Source organism: Mycteria americana, chromosome 1 (genome assembly GCF_035582795.1).
Source record: "Mycteria americana isolate JAX WOST 10 ecotype Jacksonville Zoo and Gardens chromosome 1, USCA_MyAme_1.0, whole genome shotgun sequence".
In the NCBI taxonomy this organism is placed as follows: Eukaryota; Metazoa; Chordata; class Aves; order Ciconiiformes; family Ciconiidae; genus Mycteria; species Mycteria americana.
The window spans coordinates 311,279-329,129 of NC_134365.1; the positions used below are offsets into that span (position 1 = coordinate 311,279).

Below are 17,851 nucleotides of genomic sequence, written 5' to 3' on the forward strand. Positions count from 1 at the left end.
TGTGTGTCAGTTTTATGAGGCCCAACTGATCTGCTGATTTGGTGAGATTTGCTGCATGATTGCAGCCAATTGTGGAGTAACAAGCTCAAGTGAAAAGACAGCAAACCCTCCGGTGTTTGTGGTACTAAAGCTTTCCTGCCCTGCTGGTGCGCTCGGTCGGCTCTTGCTGAGGGCGCATTGTAACGCGCTTTCCTGCAGCCCCGCTGTTCTTTGCACACCTTGCTTGTTGTATCCCATTTTGTACCTTGACCTTTCTCAACCTCTTTTGCATCTGTCACACGTGTAATTGGGCCTTGTAACACTTTGAATGGTCCTCCTTAAAGATTTACGCTTTGATGTTATCTTAACATACCATTTCTATCAGCTTTTTGGTACAATACAAACAGGTTGTTAGATGTATTTTCTTCAAAGATTTGTATCTTGTTGCTTTAAAATAGACATCATGATCTGAACTCTGCAATTTGCAGTCACGTTGCCCAGGCAACAGAATATTCTCAAATGGAGTGATTTTTGTTAAAGAATGTCTTCAGTTAACTGTGATTTTTCCTAATTTAAATTAAATTTTAGCTGACAGTGTTTGGATTTCTAACTTATTAATGACATCATATCTTGTGATGTCATAGAAATTAATACATTTATTTCTACTTATGTAGATTATAAGTGTTCAGTGTTAAGAATTCTTGAAAGGAAATGATAAAGCTAGTCGATATTTTACGGTTTAGTTAGCTTAGTTGTAAACTCTTGCTAGGTAGCTGCCATTGTTCCTCAACACGTGTAAAACATAGAAACAACATCTGCTGTTTGATGTGTTTTAAAGACTTAGTCCTAACTAATGCCAAACATTTTAGCTGATGTGAGAATGTCTATAGCATTATTTTTATTAATAAGCTCCATATTTTTCTTGTCGTCACTACAATGGTAACCTTGTCCTCCTCCATCTGTTCTCTCTTGTCAAACATTTGGATTGTAAGGGTTGTGGGTTTTTGTAAGTGTGTGCAGAGCCTACTGATTTTTCTTTCTAGCTCTACTGTAGTAGAAATTAAAGTAATTTATGGAGGTGTGGAGTTCCTGTTGGCACCTGGAGTGGTTATTCAACCTGTTAGGTATTAAAATGCAGCACATATTCCTCAAACAACTTCATTTGCTATCTCAGTGGGAAAACTTTTTTTTTTAGCGTTTAAAAGTATGTTTGTGAACTTTTAACATTACAGTTCAGTAACATTACAGTAACATAACATTAAAGGTTGGGACCTCTGAGAAATCTATTATCTGTGCTTAGGCTCTTCATTGTCCTTAATGATCAGTAACATAGTAACCCAGCTTCTTCTAACCTTTCTTATGCTTCAGATTAATTAAAAGCTTGCTCATAATCCAGATTTTAAAAGCATAGTTTGCAACGAAAATAAACCATTAGTGATTGCAATGCCTATTTGCTCCCTTTAGAGTGACGACGTTTTCCACAGGTGAGATTGGCACCTCCGGGTTTGACTGTGGAGCTGAGCTGGGCTCAACACCTTTTGGGGTGCTCAGTGGCTGTTCCAACCACCTTGCTTGCTTCTCCAGATACAGAAGAGGTGTTGCTTCTGCAGTCCTCAGCTTTTCTGATGTGCCAAATATATAACAAGCCTTGCTTGTGTATGGGTGATTTCTCTCATTTTTTTTAAATTGTCATGTCTCTTTAGGCCTATTGGGAGTTATAGATAAAGCAACCTCCTCCTGAAAAAAAAAAATCATTAACCCTCTGGAGTGCAAACTCAGTCTTGATTCAGGGCTGGAAATACCAATGGGGGGTGTAGGCAAACCCGTCCTCCCTGTCCTGGGGCTGGGACACATGGCTCCATGGAATCAGGGGGGCTGCCAGGACTGCGCTCCTTGCACATGCGTGGTGGAGTCTGCCACCTCTCTTCGTAAGCTGTTTAATTACCCTCACTGCTAGAAGTCGTCTTTTACCTCGGTGTTACTTTGCCTAATTTAATCATCCTGTTATTAGCTCTTGTGTGTGTTGCAGCAATTGGAAAGCCTTGCAGTTAGATTTCTTCCCCATACCTTAGCACCTACACAGTGATCGCCTCATCTCCATTGAGCAGTAGAATAGTTTGATCTCCTCTAATATTCACATTTTAAAGGCTTTTACAGCTACTGGATCGCTTTTGTGTCTGTCCTATGACTCTTCCTCTGTTCCTATGTTCTTCTTGACCTTGGCTCTAGGAGTGACCCAGTGCATTAGCACAGGTCCGCTACTGCAGCATGCAGCTCATCAGTGAATTCACACACATTTCTAATTGATATTTTCAATTAGTCTTTATGGTTACAGTTATTATTCTAAGAGTTTATTGCTGAAGTTTGTCCCTGCTTTCTGAGACTTTCACCTCCTGCAGCGGTGTGCTGTGCCCTCGCTCACAGCCTGGCTGTTCTCGGGCCCAGACTCTGCTGCAGCAGTGACCTGGCTGTTATCCCACCAGGCTTTGTGCACCTTCAGTTTTACCCTCAGTGTCGATACCTTAGGCTAGGTGTTCATTGCTAGCACACAGTTGGTTTGGACCAAGAACCTGAGCAATACCATTGAGTAATGTCCTTCTTGATGATATCTCTATGTTAACAAATACATTTTGAGCAAGATAAATTATATATAATAAATTATACACACACACACACCCCTCTCTCTACTGGACGCAATCTAGATATACTGTCTGGAGAAAGGTAAACGTGTCATATTATACACTTCTGGGCACAAATGTCTTGAATGGAGGTCAAGGTACCACTTTTTCTACCTACTCTGAGTAGGCAATCAGCCCTGGAAATGTTTGTTGAACGCTACGTTCAGTCAAATTAGATTTTTCTCAGTGTTCCCTCTGTGCTGAGAAAATCAGAAATTTGTTCTTAGCTTTTAATCCGTTTTTTTTGGGGCAAAGTAAGCATATTTCTTTGTACTTCCAACAGTGGGCTGGTGGGATAATTGATCACCAACCTTTTTGTAATACTCTTTTAAGATTTAAGGTGAACAAACCAGCCTCTGTCAGTCTTTCCTCAGTGGTCAAGATTTCCAAGTGTCTTTTCCAACTTACTGCTTTCAATTTGTTTACCTCCTTCTTGAAGACCTGTGTCCCAAAACTGGTCATATCAGTCCAGATGGATCCTCGCCATCTTGTTAATACCTCCTAGAATTAAATTTGTCTTTATGCAATGTCACCATTTTCTTGGCTTGTGTTTAGTTTGGGATTACCACACGTCGTTTTCTGCTCTACCATGCCTAGCCAGTTATTCTCCACCTTGTATTTATGCACTTGATTTCTCCATTCTAAGTGTAACAGTTCTAGACCTTACTGGATTTCATCTTTCTGATTTCAGACATCGTTGCTTCTGTCAGCCAGACTCATAAACTTGTCAATCAAATTTTATGTATTATGCTTTTTTTTCTTTTAACAAGATTTTCTTTCCCAAAACTAGGGAAATTATCAGTAAAACAAGAATAAAATCTAATTAGAGTTGTATTGGGTTTGCATGGCAAGGTTTTGGTAGTGGGGGGGCTATAGGGGTGGCTTCTGTGAGAAGCTGCTAGAAGCTTCCCCTATGTCTAATAGAGCCAATGCCAGCCGGCTCCAAGTCAGACCCGCCGCTGGCCAAGGCCAAGCCCATCAGCAATGGTGGTAGCACCTCTGTGATAATATATTTAAGAAGGGGAAAAAAACATCTGTGAAACCGCAGCCGGGGAGAGGAGTGAGAATATGTGAGAGAAACAGCCCTGCAGACCCCAAGGTCAGTGAAGAAGGAGGGGGAGGAGGTGCTTCAGGCGCTGGAGCAGAGATTCCCCTGCGGCCGTGGTGCAGACCGTGGCGAGGCAGACTGCCCCCTGCAGCCCGTGGAGGTCCACGGTGGAGCAGATGCCCCCTGCAGCCCGTGGAGGTCCACGGTGGAGCAGGTCGATGCCTGAAGGAGGCTGTGACCCCGTGGGAAGCCTGCGCTGGAGCAGGCTCCTGGCAGGACTGGTGGAGAGAGGAGTCCACGCTGGAGCAGGTTTTCTGGCAGGGCTTGTGACCCCGTGGGGGACCCACACTGGAGCAGTCTGTTCCTGAAGGACTGTACTCTGTGGAAGGGACCCATGCTAGAGCAGTTCTTGAAGAACTGTAGCCCATGGGAAGAACTTACATTGGAGAAGTTTGTGGAGGACTGTCTCCTGTGGGAGGGACCCCGTGCTGGAGCAGGGGAAGAGTGTGAGGAGTCCTCCCCCTGAGGAGGAAGGAGTGGCAGAAACAACGTGTGATGAACTGAGGGCAGCCCCCATTCCCCATCCCCCTGCGCTGCTGGGGGAGGAGGTAGAGAATTCAAAGATGAGCCTGGGAAGAAGGCAGGGGTGGGGAGAAGGTGCTTTTAAGATTTAGGTTTTATTTCTCATTATCCTACTCTGATTGGTAATAAGTTAAACTAATTTCCCTAAGTGGAGTCTGTTTTACCCGTGACAGTAACTGGTGAATGATCTCTTCCTGTCCTTATCTCGACCCACGAGCCTTTCGTTATATTTTCTCTCCTTTGTCCAGCTGAGGGGGGAGTGACAGAGCGGCTTCGTGGGCACCTGGCCTCCAGCCAGGGTCAACCCACCACAAGAGTCTATGGTGTCAAAACTGGGATAAGGTATGCAAGCAAAAAAAATTCAGAAAAGCATTCTAAATGCTAAATATGCATCAGTATTCTTAATGTACCATAGGTGGCCCCTGTGAAGATTTTACAAAACAAACTAGATATTGTGAGTCTAGGTAATGCTTCTTATGCTATATTACTTATAAAATATTGTGATACTTCTGAAAATGTTTTGAACAGCAAGAAAGCTAATCAGATGAGAAAAAGATGTAGTAATGAATGAAAAAAATAGGAATATAAACCCAGATATGGGCAAAAAAAGGAATTGTGAAGCAAAGAGAAGGGAAAAGGTCTGAATAACCATAACTGAAAATATGAAGATAAGTTCTGGCTTCTTGGTAGAAGAAGAACCAGGAAAGAAATTAGAGGAAAACAGGAAAGGGATAAAAAGGAGAGTTCAGTTTTAACAAAGTTAAAATGGCTTTTTGTATTTTTAATGAGGGAAATGCAAATGCATGCTTTTTTCCTAGCAGTGTTTCTACTCTGTAATCTAGAATTTAGCCCTTTCTTGGATAGAATAAGACTTTTTTTATTTTAAGAAATAGTTTGGTGTGGTCAGGTGAAGCTCGGACACGCAGCGAAGTCCCTTCAGCGTGAGCGGCCGGCGTCACAGAAGCCGCGGTACCAGAAGAACGAGTCTGGAGAGGCTGAGCGTGCTGCTGAACTGCCGGTGACCTGGGCAGGGGCCCGCGCTGCTGCGGCCGGCTGTCTGGAGGGGCCGACGGTGACACAGCAGCCGGTGGTGGGAGAAATGCTCATTTTGTCTCATGTCCTTGGGACTGATGCCAGGCAGCTCGGCCCTTGGTTTCTGAGGTCAATGCTTTTGAGAATTTTAAGTGTTCAAAAGCACTGATGGTCCTCCTGTTCCCTGGAATTTCTCTAGTTTTCCAAGACCCAACATTTTAATGTGTATGGAAAGTTCCTCTACTTGTTTTTTTCAAGACTTTCTGTAACTTACCAGGACTTGCCTCTTTGAATATTAATTAAGTTTAGCAAATGCTGCCTGCCATCTTCCTTTGTTATAGCTGGGAGATTTCCACTCCTTTTGGGAAGCATGCATTCCCCTGTTCCTACTACGCACCTGCCTTCCTGCCTCTTCTGCGTTGCTGTCTACAGTTGTATAATCTGCGTCCATGATGGACCAAGGACAGGCCTGTGCCTTTCCTTCTTTGTGATAGATTTAATATGTTTTCTCCTGGTAGATTACCGGTTTCTTTAGCTTCTCTTATCAATCACAATATAGTTGAACTCTGGGCTTCCCTTTGCTGGAGTAGAAGATTGCAGACCGTGAGAAGACTATCTGGCCACAAATGATTTTTCTGTCATCGTGTAACAGGCTGGAAGTTGTTTTTTCTGAAAGGCTGAGCATGGGCATGCTCACAGAGTGAGGGCATGTGCCGAATGAGAAGTACCCTAGCCTTGCTGCCCTGCATGGGACGCACGCTGCCTCTCCCACGTGCCGCCTGTGTGAGCATCCGGAAGTCTGTGCCTGTGCGCTGCTCCAGGCACAGGGCAGTCTGCTTACCAAGGAGCAGCTTTCATTTGCCTGATGAACTTCTATTTTTTTTTTTTTATTTATTTATCTACTCTCTCAAGGCTTTCTTCTTATCCTCATCTTATTTGATTTGTTTTCTCTCTCTTTTCATTTGAAGTTTGTTGTATAAAAATTGATCAGGTTTCTGGCCTCCTGGCTCCCTCCCACTCCTCCTCCAGTCTTCAGTGTGAGACTGATCTAATTCTGAGTCAGATGCCATCTCGGCTTCGATTATCCAGATGATGTTGCTGACTTGAAATCTTCCCTGACCCGCAGCAGTCACACTCCATTTACAGATGTTACACAAAAGTCTCTGCTTTGCACAGGAGGCCCTGCATTTCCCTGTCCGTCGGGCTGAGTCAGGTAGCTCGGTAGGTCTGTCAGACCCATCTCTAATCTGGTGGTAAGGAGCGTTCTGGACACAGATCTACACACTGTCCAGTCCCTTGAGAGCATCCTTCAGTGCTGGCTGGACCAGAGACCAGACTGACCAACTCTTCCCCAAAAAGACCAGCCTGTCCTCTCTATCCTGTTCTGCCTGCCCTAGATAGCACCATCCATCATGACTCCAACTGAACAAGGCAGACAAGAAGTATCCTCACTGATATGTCTCCCCTCTCTCCTGTGTCTGAGGTACTCTTTTTCCCCAGCACTGACCACCCATGGACCTTGCATTCGGCTCCCTGTGACAAGTAACCATGACTTGATTTTTTTAAGGCGTGCTTTGTGGCACTGGGAGGTTTCTATGCGGATGCTATCATAGCTCTGGCCAAATCTGTCATTCTTCCCTTGCAGAATCTTTTTCTGAACTTTCAGGAGATGCCACCAACCCACCTTTGGTCGCTGCAGGAAGCTGAAGCTCATTTCCAGAGCCTTTCTGCAGCACAACAAATTCACGGAAATTGTGACCTCCAGGACATCCACTTGTCAGCCTGCATGGCTGCCCAGCACACCGCTGCCATGGCCTGCAAGTGTCACAGCAGGGTGTAGGGGAGGTGACACTCCCATGCCAAGACTGCTGGTGGTGCTCGTACCAGTACTTTTTGGATAACACACCACTGTTCTCCATATAGCCTGTACTGATGGTTATCAGCCCTGCTGGAAACGTCAGTCCTGATAGAGGTGAGATTCACTCCTCATTCTGGAGGTCACATTTCTCTTCCTCCAGCTCAGAGGTTTCCTGAGCATAATGGCTCCAAGGCACCTTCTTAGGGTTTGTTCCTGCTTCCCAGAAGCATTCAGAGTTCAGAACACCCTGCTCCCCTTGATGGAGGAGATCACAGCATCACTTGCCACTCTTTAGGATAGTTTCGTGATGCATCTCATTAGGATAATCATCTTGTTTTTCCAGTAGCTCTATGTGTCTCATCTGAAAATACTGAGAAAGTTCTCTGTCTCTCTTAGCCTAGAGCTGACTGGTTGCAGCTTTGGACATTTTTTGTTTCTCATGTATGTTTACACGTACCCATTGTCTGATGCAGACCATTCACAGATACTCCTTGTAGGCTTAGTGGCAGAATACTAGTCTAGCTGCCTGGCTAAAGTGCCTCTTCTAAATCAAGGGCTCGGTGTGCGGTCCATAGGAAAAAATGAATACTCATTTGCTGTATAGACCATGGACATGGTGTTTCCAGGAAGTCTTGGATCTACTGCGTACATATTGCAGGCACAGAGGGCATGCGAGATGCGTTTGTCCCAGATCAGCTGTGTAGCTCACGCACAGGAGCTCTGTCTGTTGCTTCCAGGAAGTGTTGTGTCTACAGCATAGTCATGCAGTGACTGACCCCAGTGACACCTCCTGTAAGCATCAGACGAGCTGCATCTGTGCAATATAATGGCAGCACACATTGCTGGGAACATAGCTAGAGTTTCTGCTCATATGGCAGCCCAGATGGAACTGCCATATGCGAGCAGTAGGATTGACCTAGTAGGACTGCCAGATTCTGGAAATCTAGAACAAATATAGAACATGCTTGAGTCTGCCTGGCCAAGTAAAGGTAGACAACTTTGAAAAAAGTCCAGACATATAGCAGCACTACCTGATTAAATAAAGTGTGATGATTAAAAAGAATCATTCTGCTCTCTGTTACCTGGGATAATGGAGAGGTAGAACACCATCAACAATGGAAAGCCTCAATAATTGGAGAAGTCTTGGGTAAAGTGATACAAAAATAGTTGACAACAGAGTCTGGCATGTTTACAGATGCATCTCAGGGTCTGAGGAGAGCTGAGTAGCTTGGATGTGTTATGAGACTAAACTGGCTGCTTGCACCCTACCTAATAAGCCCTTTAACATTCCTCTTCCGCAGACGGTCTATTCCCTTCTTGCCCAGCAGCAGTGCTGATGATTGCTTCCTTCTCGCCCCATCATCTCCTAGAGCCACTGCTGCTGCCTCTCACCTGCCTCCCTCATGGCTCTGCTCCTGCCTTTGCACCCCACAGTCATCACTGCTCCTGATGCCTTTTGCACACATGGGATGATAACAGTGAAGTTCTGGACTTCTCTAATTATTGCAGTTTGCAACTGAGAAATACCTCTGAGAGCATGGTGTGCTTTAATACGGAGCAAACAACATGGAGGTTTGTTTGATTCAGAAAGAGTCTTTCACTTCCCAAGCTAGAGGTTCCAGAGGGTGGGGGTATGTACTTTTTCAGGTATGAAAATACCAGCGTTTTCAGAGCCACTCTGTGTTCTTCTGACCTTCATCCAGGTAACTCCTTTTTGAAGATACCATCAAAAATGTAAACTGCCACTGAGCTTGATCTCTTTGCCTCCCTCTCTTCCTTTTTCTTCCCACTTTGTGGAAGTCCTTATCAGCCTTTATGTCAGCTGGATGCTTCCCTCAAGTCAGATGCATATGGCTAGGAGTCTGTGACTCATGGCTACTTGATATGTTTTGCTACTCTTCTGTCTCCTGATTCCCCAATCTCCTTGTCTTTGAGACCTTTACAAGGTGGTATCTCCAGTGGTGGCAGCCTGTCTGTGAGCTTTGCATGCCATAGGACCCGTCCCTTCCTCATCACAGGGGAATGGTGCTTTACCGTGGATATTTTCAGGGACCAAAGAGCAGATAATGGTGGAAATCCACCTTGGACCTAGTAGTGTCCATACTTGTGAGCACAAGTTCAAGGTGATTGTACCCTCTGTCATACTGTCATTGCACCAGGAAAGTGGCTCCATTTTTTTTAATCTTCAGGATAGCTATTTTTCACATTTCCCATGTAAAATACCGTGTTGCAGGTTGGCCAGCACTCTTGTCCCTGGAGGTATTCCTAACCTGAGCCCTCCACAGGACCACTGAGATCCTGCCATGGCGGCAGGATCATCAAAATAGATTTCGTATCCTTCTGTGCTATGGTTCTTCCTTCCTCAGAAAAACTGCAGGAGTGGGAGCTAGAGGTCCTGTTGGACGGTCTGAGTGGGCGAGCTGGCCGGGACTCGTGTGGCACCTGTGAGTGCAGGCAGCTGCAGGGTTTGTTAGCCCTGCCCGGGGCTGGGGGGAAGCCATGGTCCCTCCTGGAGGTGGTTTCCCTGCCCTGGGCCTCTGCAGATCCATGTCTGTGGCGTGTGGAGGACACGGGCTGGCGATAGCAGGTGTAGAGGGGCCGCAGGGTTTGGTCTGCAGGGTTCCTTTCCTGCCTGCTAGGAGCCCGGAGGTGCCTCTTCTGTGCTCCTGCTCTCAATTGAGCAGTTGTTCATGTAACGTAAGCTTGTCCTCTTCCTTGTCTGAGCACCCTACCACTTTGAGATACCTTTTGGAGCTGAAAAACACAGTGTCTTCCTGTAGCAAAATACATCCATCTGAGATCCATCTTGGGTCTCCATCATACGTCACAACTCAGTGCAAAGAGATAACTGATCCTTTAATATGAATATACAGTGACAATTCAGAACGAGAACAATTAAGTATTGTTATAAAAGCAGGCCTAGGAAGAAAACCCAGTTAAGTGCCATGGTTTAAAGTTATTTAGCCAGTCTCTGTGCATCTTTGATTTACATTTGGTGGCAAACCAATGATTGCACACCTCTCTGAGAAACCTGTGCTAGGTGGAGTGAGGAGGCAGCAGCCCTGGCCAGCTGTGCCAATGGCCTTGACAGTGTGGAGATGAGTTCCTTTGGTTTCTCTTCCGTAGAGACTGGACACCCCCCGTGTGGTCTGAGGGCTGGGTTAGTGGATAGCTGACATGATACTGCTTCCACTGACGCGATGTGCAGCAGCAGTTTGCAGATGGCCCCTCTGTGCTATTGCGCCTTGGCACGCTGTTGCTGCGTTCATGGTGAATCCTCATCGGTTGTTACCCGAGCTCTGTGCCAGCCTGTGTTGCCAGGAGGGTGGGAGGGGCTGGGGGATCTTCTCATGGTTTCATGCTGTGTAGTGGGCTTTTTTTTTTCCAAATGTTTGCACAGTACTGTTATCCACAAAACCTGGGTTAGATCTCAGAGCTGTGACTCTTACCAGGAATATTTAAATGATCTTTCTGTTTTCTGCTGTTAACTTTTAAGACCTTATAAGCACACCGACATTACATGCTGCACAGCCTGTTCAGATGTCCCTCCTTCTTTCTTTTAGAAATTACTGAGTTTGCCTAAAAAGATAAAAATAGGCGAATTGCTGTTAGATTAAAAAGCGTTGTCACTTTGATATCATGCTATGGAATGACTCAAGGTGTTACAGCATTTCAGAAAATAACCCTGTGCCAGCGCCATAATATGGTTGTATGTCTTGTGCAGCCTGAACGCGGATTTTCGTTGTTCAGCTTGTGGCGTGCAGAAGGACAGAGTCTACATTCATTGCATCAGGGCAAGATGTGATGATAAATGCCCTTTGCCCGGTGTCTGCTGTCTCCATGACATCACCAGGATAAGTAGCTTGGCTATGATGTTAAGATGGCATTCCTATGTGGGACATCTGGCTTATTGCTTGAAATTAGATCATTTATCTTCTGTGAGGAAGTCAGACTATTTTTTCTGATAGTCACCAACTCCTCCCACTTTCGTGTACAAGCACTAAAATTGCTAGCTGTGAAATATTTAAAAAAGAAAAAAAATCTGTTTTCTGGAGTTTCCATCCTTGAGACTTTCTTTTCTTGTTTACCTGTCCCCAAAAAACTATTGCTTTTGACTTAGAGGAGTTCACTGATATGGTCTATCGTGCAGTCTCTTAAACGGTTTCGTCAGCACGATTGCATGCAGCAAAGTGGTGCTGGGGCAGGAGCGAGCAGGCAAGCACGGGAACGCTGTCAGTGGTTTCATAGCTGGGGAAGCCGGTGTGCCAGGAAGCACCAGCTGAGGTGACAATGCAATACGTGAAATCCTTTCATCTCCTTTGCTTTTCCAAGCTGGACTGAAAAATGTAACCAGCAGGGCTCTTCTCCCTTCCTAGGGATTTATGTGAGATTATATTCTTAACAGACTTCTTATCCAGCGTGTCTTCTCGCCTTACCTGGAAGTCATAACACTTCCAAGGCAGGGAGAGAGGGAGCTTCTGTCGCCTGCAGCGTCAGCTGTCCTGGCGCCGAGACCGCCGGCGGGGTGGTGGGCGCAGCGGTGGGAGACCTCTGCCTCCTGCAGCCAGACCAGAAGGGACGCCTGGGGTACGTGCAATGGCAGAAGCAGCTCCTGGTGCAGCACATACATTCACCATACATTTTAGGAGTTATTCCTGAGACATACATCTAATGAGACTCATAATTTGTACTTTGAATTTGGATTTTGCATACAGACAGTGGACCATATGTTAATTGTTCGTTTGAGGAACATTTGAAGTTCAAATGCTTTTTCTAAATTCTCCTTTCCAGTCTTTTGTCAGTTTGGTTATTTTTGCTTTCACATTTCCCCAAATTCAGGTCATTTGCCCTACTGTACAAAAGCTTTCTTTGCCTGCTCAAAGACTGTGACCTTTGGGGAGCAGACCTTATAAATGTATATGTGTATATAAGGACAGACAGAGAAAGATCGCAATTTGAAGCAAGCTTGGGAAAAACCAGAGATTCTTCCTCGATTTTCTCTACTACAGTGGCCCAATTTCCCGAACACAGAAGGAAGGCTTCGTTTCTTCCAGCCATTACTGATCGCTCCCAGCTCTGGCTGAGGAGGTGGAGCACGAATTCTGGGCCTCAGAAAATGAAAAAAATTCACATAAACATTGTTGAGCTGAGGATAGTAAGACTATTTCTGCTGATAAAGGATCATAGTAGAGAGGTGTGCATGCTGTACTGAGTCACCAAGTTAAATATATCCCTTCGTCACAAGTTAGTGGTAAAATGCAAATGAACCTCGTATTTCTAAAAGCTGTTCTTGTAGGAGGGCAGGGAAACGTTTAACAGCTGGAGCTGCCAGTATTGCTCTTGACTTTGTCAGTGTCTGGGGAGGGTTTGGTTTCTGCTGGCAGCCTGATCAAGTACGTTCATCTCAAATACCAACCCTAACTTAAAAAGAAAAAGGGGTGGGGTGGAGGGGTGGGGTGATGCTCCCAGCATGGACAGGCAAAACCAGCAGCTGTATCTCAGCCGGTTCTTACACGCGTTTTCATGCTCTGAGCAGCAGCACTTTGTTTTCACCCAGAATCCACTTGATCTGGCTGCTTCTCGTTCCCAAATCAGCTGTAGGTGCTGCTGAGTGAGGGCACCGTCCTAAGAGGCTCAGCAGTGACTGGGGGGACTGGGTGTGCTGGGAGGGGTGGGAAGGGCAGAGGTAGTCACGCTTCACAGGGGCATCGAAGCAGGACTCAAGCAGTTCAGTCCAGAGCAGTTCTTCCAGTTTATTTTCCTGAGGGCCAGTGATGGATTTCATGTACTCCTACCCATCTCACTGCAGCTCTTTCACATGTTAAAAGAATACTTTTGGACCTTGTTCTGAAAATATTGGATTATTCTGCCTTGCTAGCTGTGATGTGGTGCTGTTTTGGGGTTTTTTTTTCCCAAATATGTAAGAAATCAACAGAGTTCAAGTGATATCGCTAGTCTGTTGGTTGAAGTCTTGCTTCAGGAGAGTAGTACTTCAGTCTCTCTCCTCTTACGCATGTTAACCTACCTTTGTGTAGACTGCTGCAGTTCCCCAGGACATGAGCACCTGTAGAAGCAGTTCCTGGAGTAAGACAGACCAGTTTTATCTGTGTGTTTTGCTGGCAGACCCACGTTCAGCTTCCCCACTTTCCTTGTTCCTTTGGGTTCTCTATGATTCTTCCTGTGGAGAGAAACCACAGGATGGGTGGTGGGCAAAGCAATATTTAATGTTGGTCTAAAATGCCCTGACTTTACTGGGGCAAGCTGCTACTGCAGCTTTCTGAGTGGAAGCAGTTCCTTGGCCAGCGCAGCCTGGAGCGAGCACGAGTTAGTCCTGTGGACCGTTCAGGTGAGACGTGCAGGGAGCTCGGTTGCTGGTAAGTCGCCTTTCATCAGCTAACTAGGATTCACTGAAAAGCTTCAGGCTGGAGAACATCCTGTCAGTACCTGCAAGACCTAAGATTAATTCCTAGCTGGTGTTAGGCGTATCGCCACCAGACCCTGAGGAGAGGGGAAGGGTTATCTCCGAGCTATTCGCCACCCTCTCGCTGCACAAGCCATCGACATACGCTCTCCCTGTGGTGCCGAGAGCGTATTTTCACCTTGGGGTTACTGACTGGGTGAGCTGAGGCAGAACAATTGTTGGCTCTGCGTCCCCCACGGAAAGCAGCTGTTACTAGTCCATATGGCGTGATCCGTTCAAGCAAGCACAGGATCGGTGCTGTTCAGAGCCACTCAACGGTCTTCCCTCCCTCTCTTTTCAGGTGGCCATCATTGCAGGAAATTTTGAATTGGCTGAAATCATCAAAACCCACAAAGAGTCCGATGTTGGTGAGTTTGATCTTTCTTCTACCCCCTTTTCTCCCTTTTTAATCTTGCTGTAGAGGCCAGGGCTATGTTAGTGTGGGTGTGTTAATGGGTAGTTTCCTGGTGCTGCCTGCAGTGGTCGGTGGAAGCTGCAGCTTGCAGCCAGTTTTGGGTCTTGGGAGTGGCAGGATAGATCTGCTTTCCTCCTGGGGCCATCAGTATCCAGTTTGTTTATTCAGTCCAGTGTCTGCTTATGACTGCTGAGGTTGCCAAGCTAAAGAATTAGCCAAACTGTCAGTCTGGAGTAGCTCTGAAAAGCTCTTCTGTAAAATCCCTTACCTTTTTCTCTCTCTTTGCATCCTTGAGGCCATTTCATACTAGAGATCCTCTCCTGTTAAGGCTATTAACTGGGCTTGGTGCAAGGAGAAGACAACCTCTGTCTTAGCAGTGATAATGGTTATGGAGCTGCCTCACACTGAAGCTCCTGTAAGTAAAAGAAGTGGCAGCCATTCTGGTTGTACTTGCTTCTTTATGGAGGGATATTTTTGGATTTTCTGGTCAGCCTTTTTTCTTGTGGCATCTCTTCTGTCCTTCTGTGGGGTAGATATTATCATGCCATATATTATATGCCATGCAAAACTGAGTTTTAGGTCAGATATAAAATCAACACTTACTGAGTTTTCTTGAATTACTCTGGACCAATAAACTTCTCAGAACTCTCTAGAGCAATGGAGGAACCAGTGTGAAGAGTTAATTCTCAGTGTGTGTGCCTCTACAGAAGGTACAGAGTCATCGGTCAGCAGCTGAAAAAAGATTTGTGGAGTTTGAAACAGCAAGTATTGGGCTTGGTTCTTAGAAGTGGCTGTGAATCTAGAAACCTGGGCCCCAAGACATCCTTTATCACTTCTTTTCTCAGCTAGCTATTGCTGATGGTTATAAACAGCTGCTGAAAATTTGTAGGAAGATATAACAGTCAAAAAGGATGTGGGGAAAAGCCTGAAAATTCCTTATAACTGTGTCAGTGAACAGTGCTTGCAAGAAAGCCACCCTATTAATTCAAGAGGAGAGTGACTGTCTTTGTGAGAGGGGTTTTGGACTAGATGACCACCAAAGGTCCCTTCCAGCCTAAATTATTCTATGATTGAATCTGAATCTGTGATTGACTGGCTCAATTATTTTTATTGAAAAACTTAAGGAAAAAGGGCATGAAAACATGCCAGGTAGAATGAATCGTTCATGTTTTAGATACGGCTGTTTATGTAAAATAGGTCAGGTAACAGTTGCAAACTAATCACACGCAAACCAGCAGGTCCAGATGGTATCCACCTGGGGTCAAGGGAACTGGCAGATGAAATTCCCAAGCAAGGAGAAATTGTTTTTTTGAAGTTCATTAAGAACTGAGAAGTGTGGGTGTCTGACCGGAGGAGAGCAGACTGCCATTACTTGGGATGAGGAAGGGGCAGTGCTTGGTCTGGCCTTTTCTCTGATAGTCCTATCAGAACAGCTGGAGAAATACTGAAACTGAGAATCTGGTAGGAAAGGGCAGCATAAGGCAGCATTGTAAGTGATAGCTCTTGGAGAAATCTTCTTCTTGAGTTCCCAATATTAGGCTGCAATTGTCTGGCTGTGAGACAAGAACTGGTGGCCCCCACCATCATAAGTACTCGGAGAGGACCTGCTGCGTTAAGGCTGCGGGAGGAAGGGTGGTTAGCAGTAGCTTTTGCTCCGTTCTGCAGGACAGTCCTTCGCATGTAGCTGTACTTCCAGGCTCTTAGAGCATTTCTCAGTGTTTCCGTCTGGATCCGGAGCGCTCTTCTGAGGTGGAGCTGGCTGTCCCCCCTTGCTGTGCTTTGTCTTACAAGGTAGAGCAAGCCCAGAGGGTGTGAACTGAATTTCTTTCAGATGAAAATAACCCAGAAACTGTGTTCCAGAAAAACACCTTATGTGCTCCATCTGCTGCCAGGCATTCAGCCCATGGGTCTAGCCAGGGTCAACACAGTTTGAAGTAAGATGCCCAGTGCGGACGCTGGTGGTCAGTGACAGCTGTTTACAGCCCATTGGGCTGCAGGACTTCTCGTGCAGGCTTCGCTGTGGTTCCCTGTGCACAGGTCTCCGTCCCTTCAGTCAGTGCAGAGACCGAGAGCTGCTTATTTCATCACAGCCACCAGCACTGGGGTCGAAGAAGGTCAGAGTGGAGGGCTGCAAATCTGGGGAGAAAGAACGTGTTCTTACAAGTAGAAAACGTTTGCGGAGACTGTGGAATTGGGCTGTTCCATCATTTCTGTTTTTTTCCTTATTCTCATGTTTTATGGATCTGCAGACAGGGAATGCCATGAATGGCAACTGCTGCACTTTATTTTTTTGGTTGGATCTGAGAGGTTGGATCCTGAGGACTTGTCAATGCCACCACAGACCCTCTGTGGCATATCCCGGCGCTTGTTGGTCAATGCAGCCTCTGCTGTTGCCCGTATGGGAGTGGTTTCTGTGGAGCGGCGAGGGCAGCCCTAACCCTCTTCCTAAGCAGTAGGAGGGTCTCCTAGGCTATGGCTGCAGAGCCTTGTCTCTGACCGCTCCAGGGAGATTTGGAGACGTCCTCAGTTAAGCACTGGTAATGCCTTGGGGAAATACCTAGGCCACCTACTCTAGCAACCTCGAGTTGGTTTGCAGGGGCTGTAAAGGGAGAGCTCACTCCAAGGCGGTCCTGAGCCATGTATCTAGTTCCCAGCACAGCTCCTGGAGAAAAAGGGGAAAAAGGGGAAAAAGGCTGCGCGTTGAGCAGGAACGCCAGGAGCTGGTCAGCGGGAAACGATGCAAATGGGATGGTGTCTGAACCTCGGGGCCTCTCTGGAGTGCCGCTGCCAACCTCCTGGCATGTCCATTTGCTTGTCCCATTGGTGTTCAAGTCTTAAATCCACATCAACATTTATCAGTCAAATATGTAATTCCACTCAATAAAATCAGATGTGCACCATATTACCTGTTTTTCATTAAAGCATTTGCAGTTGTGTTAATTGCACGCTGGTTTTTAATCAGTTGGATCCCATACCAGCTGCTCAATAATTTTCATGATCCATCTTTTTGGTAAGTTTTCTTAGCCTGCAAGTTTTAAAGTATTTGTTTCAGCTAACTAGTAGCTGTCTCTGCTTTGTCATCATGATGACACAAATGCCTCTTCTTGCTTCTTTTAGAATATACTTCTGCATCTACAGAACAACCCAGAAGCTTTTTTTGAAGCTTCCTCCATTCTACAAACCACTTGTTTTTCTTTATTGTTTTTAGCTCCCCTTATCGCTTTTGAATGTATTGTAACTTCGTATTGATTTCAATTCTTTTCCATAATTACAGAATAAATATATTCTGCAGTACCGATCGATGTCTTAATTTTGCCACTCTTGTCCAAACAGGCATTTAACCATAGTTGCTTTATTTCATAATTGTGGTTTTATAACTTTTCTTTGTGTGCTAAGTTTTTAAAAACTCCTGATTTTCATTCATGTTTTCTCTTCCTACATGAAAGTAGATCTGGAGGAATAATATAACATTAGTCTAATACTGAGAAATTAGCCTTAAGCGTTACATGTACATAAGACTGGTTGGGGCTGTCTTCCCTTTTCTTACGCTGAATATAATCAGGTCCTGATTCATGGTCACTAAGCAACCACCAACTTCAAGTCAAAGGAATTAATTCATTATCAGTTATAACGAGGCCCAAAACAGTTACCCCATATTACGTGGAATACCTTTTTGTTGGAGAATGATGATCTGCAGCTCTGTATGAGATCACCAGCATTTGTTTCCCAAACCGAAGCGCTCCATAACAACACTTGTTTTCCTTATGTGTACAGGCAGGGGTGGGGAGTAACTCATCCC

General features: G+C 45.6%; 1 protein-coding gene across 5 annotated transcripts in view; it reads left to right on the forward strand.

The window, feature by feature from the left end:
* The window catches only part of SHANK3 (SH3 and multiple ankyrin repeat domains 3), a 372,706-nt gene that overhangs the window by 87,986 nt on the left and 266,869 nt on the right, over positions 1-17,851 (forward strand). For all 5 annotated transcript variants that reach the window (XM_075506645.1, XM_075506615.1, XM_075506886.1 and 2 more), the window contains exon 10: positions 13,939-14,005. In XM_075506645.1, coding sequence (XP_075362760.1) covers positions 13,939-14,005 — 67 coding nt within the window. The remainder of the gene's footprint in view (positions 1-13,938; positions 14,006-17,851) is intronic.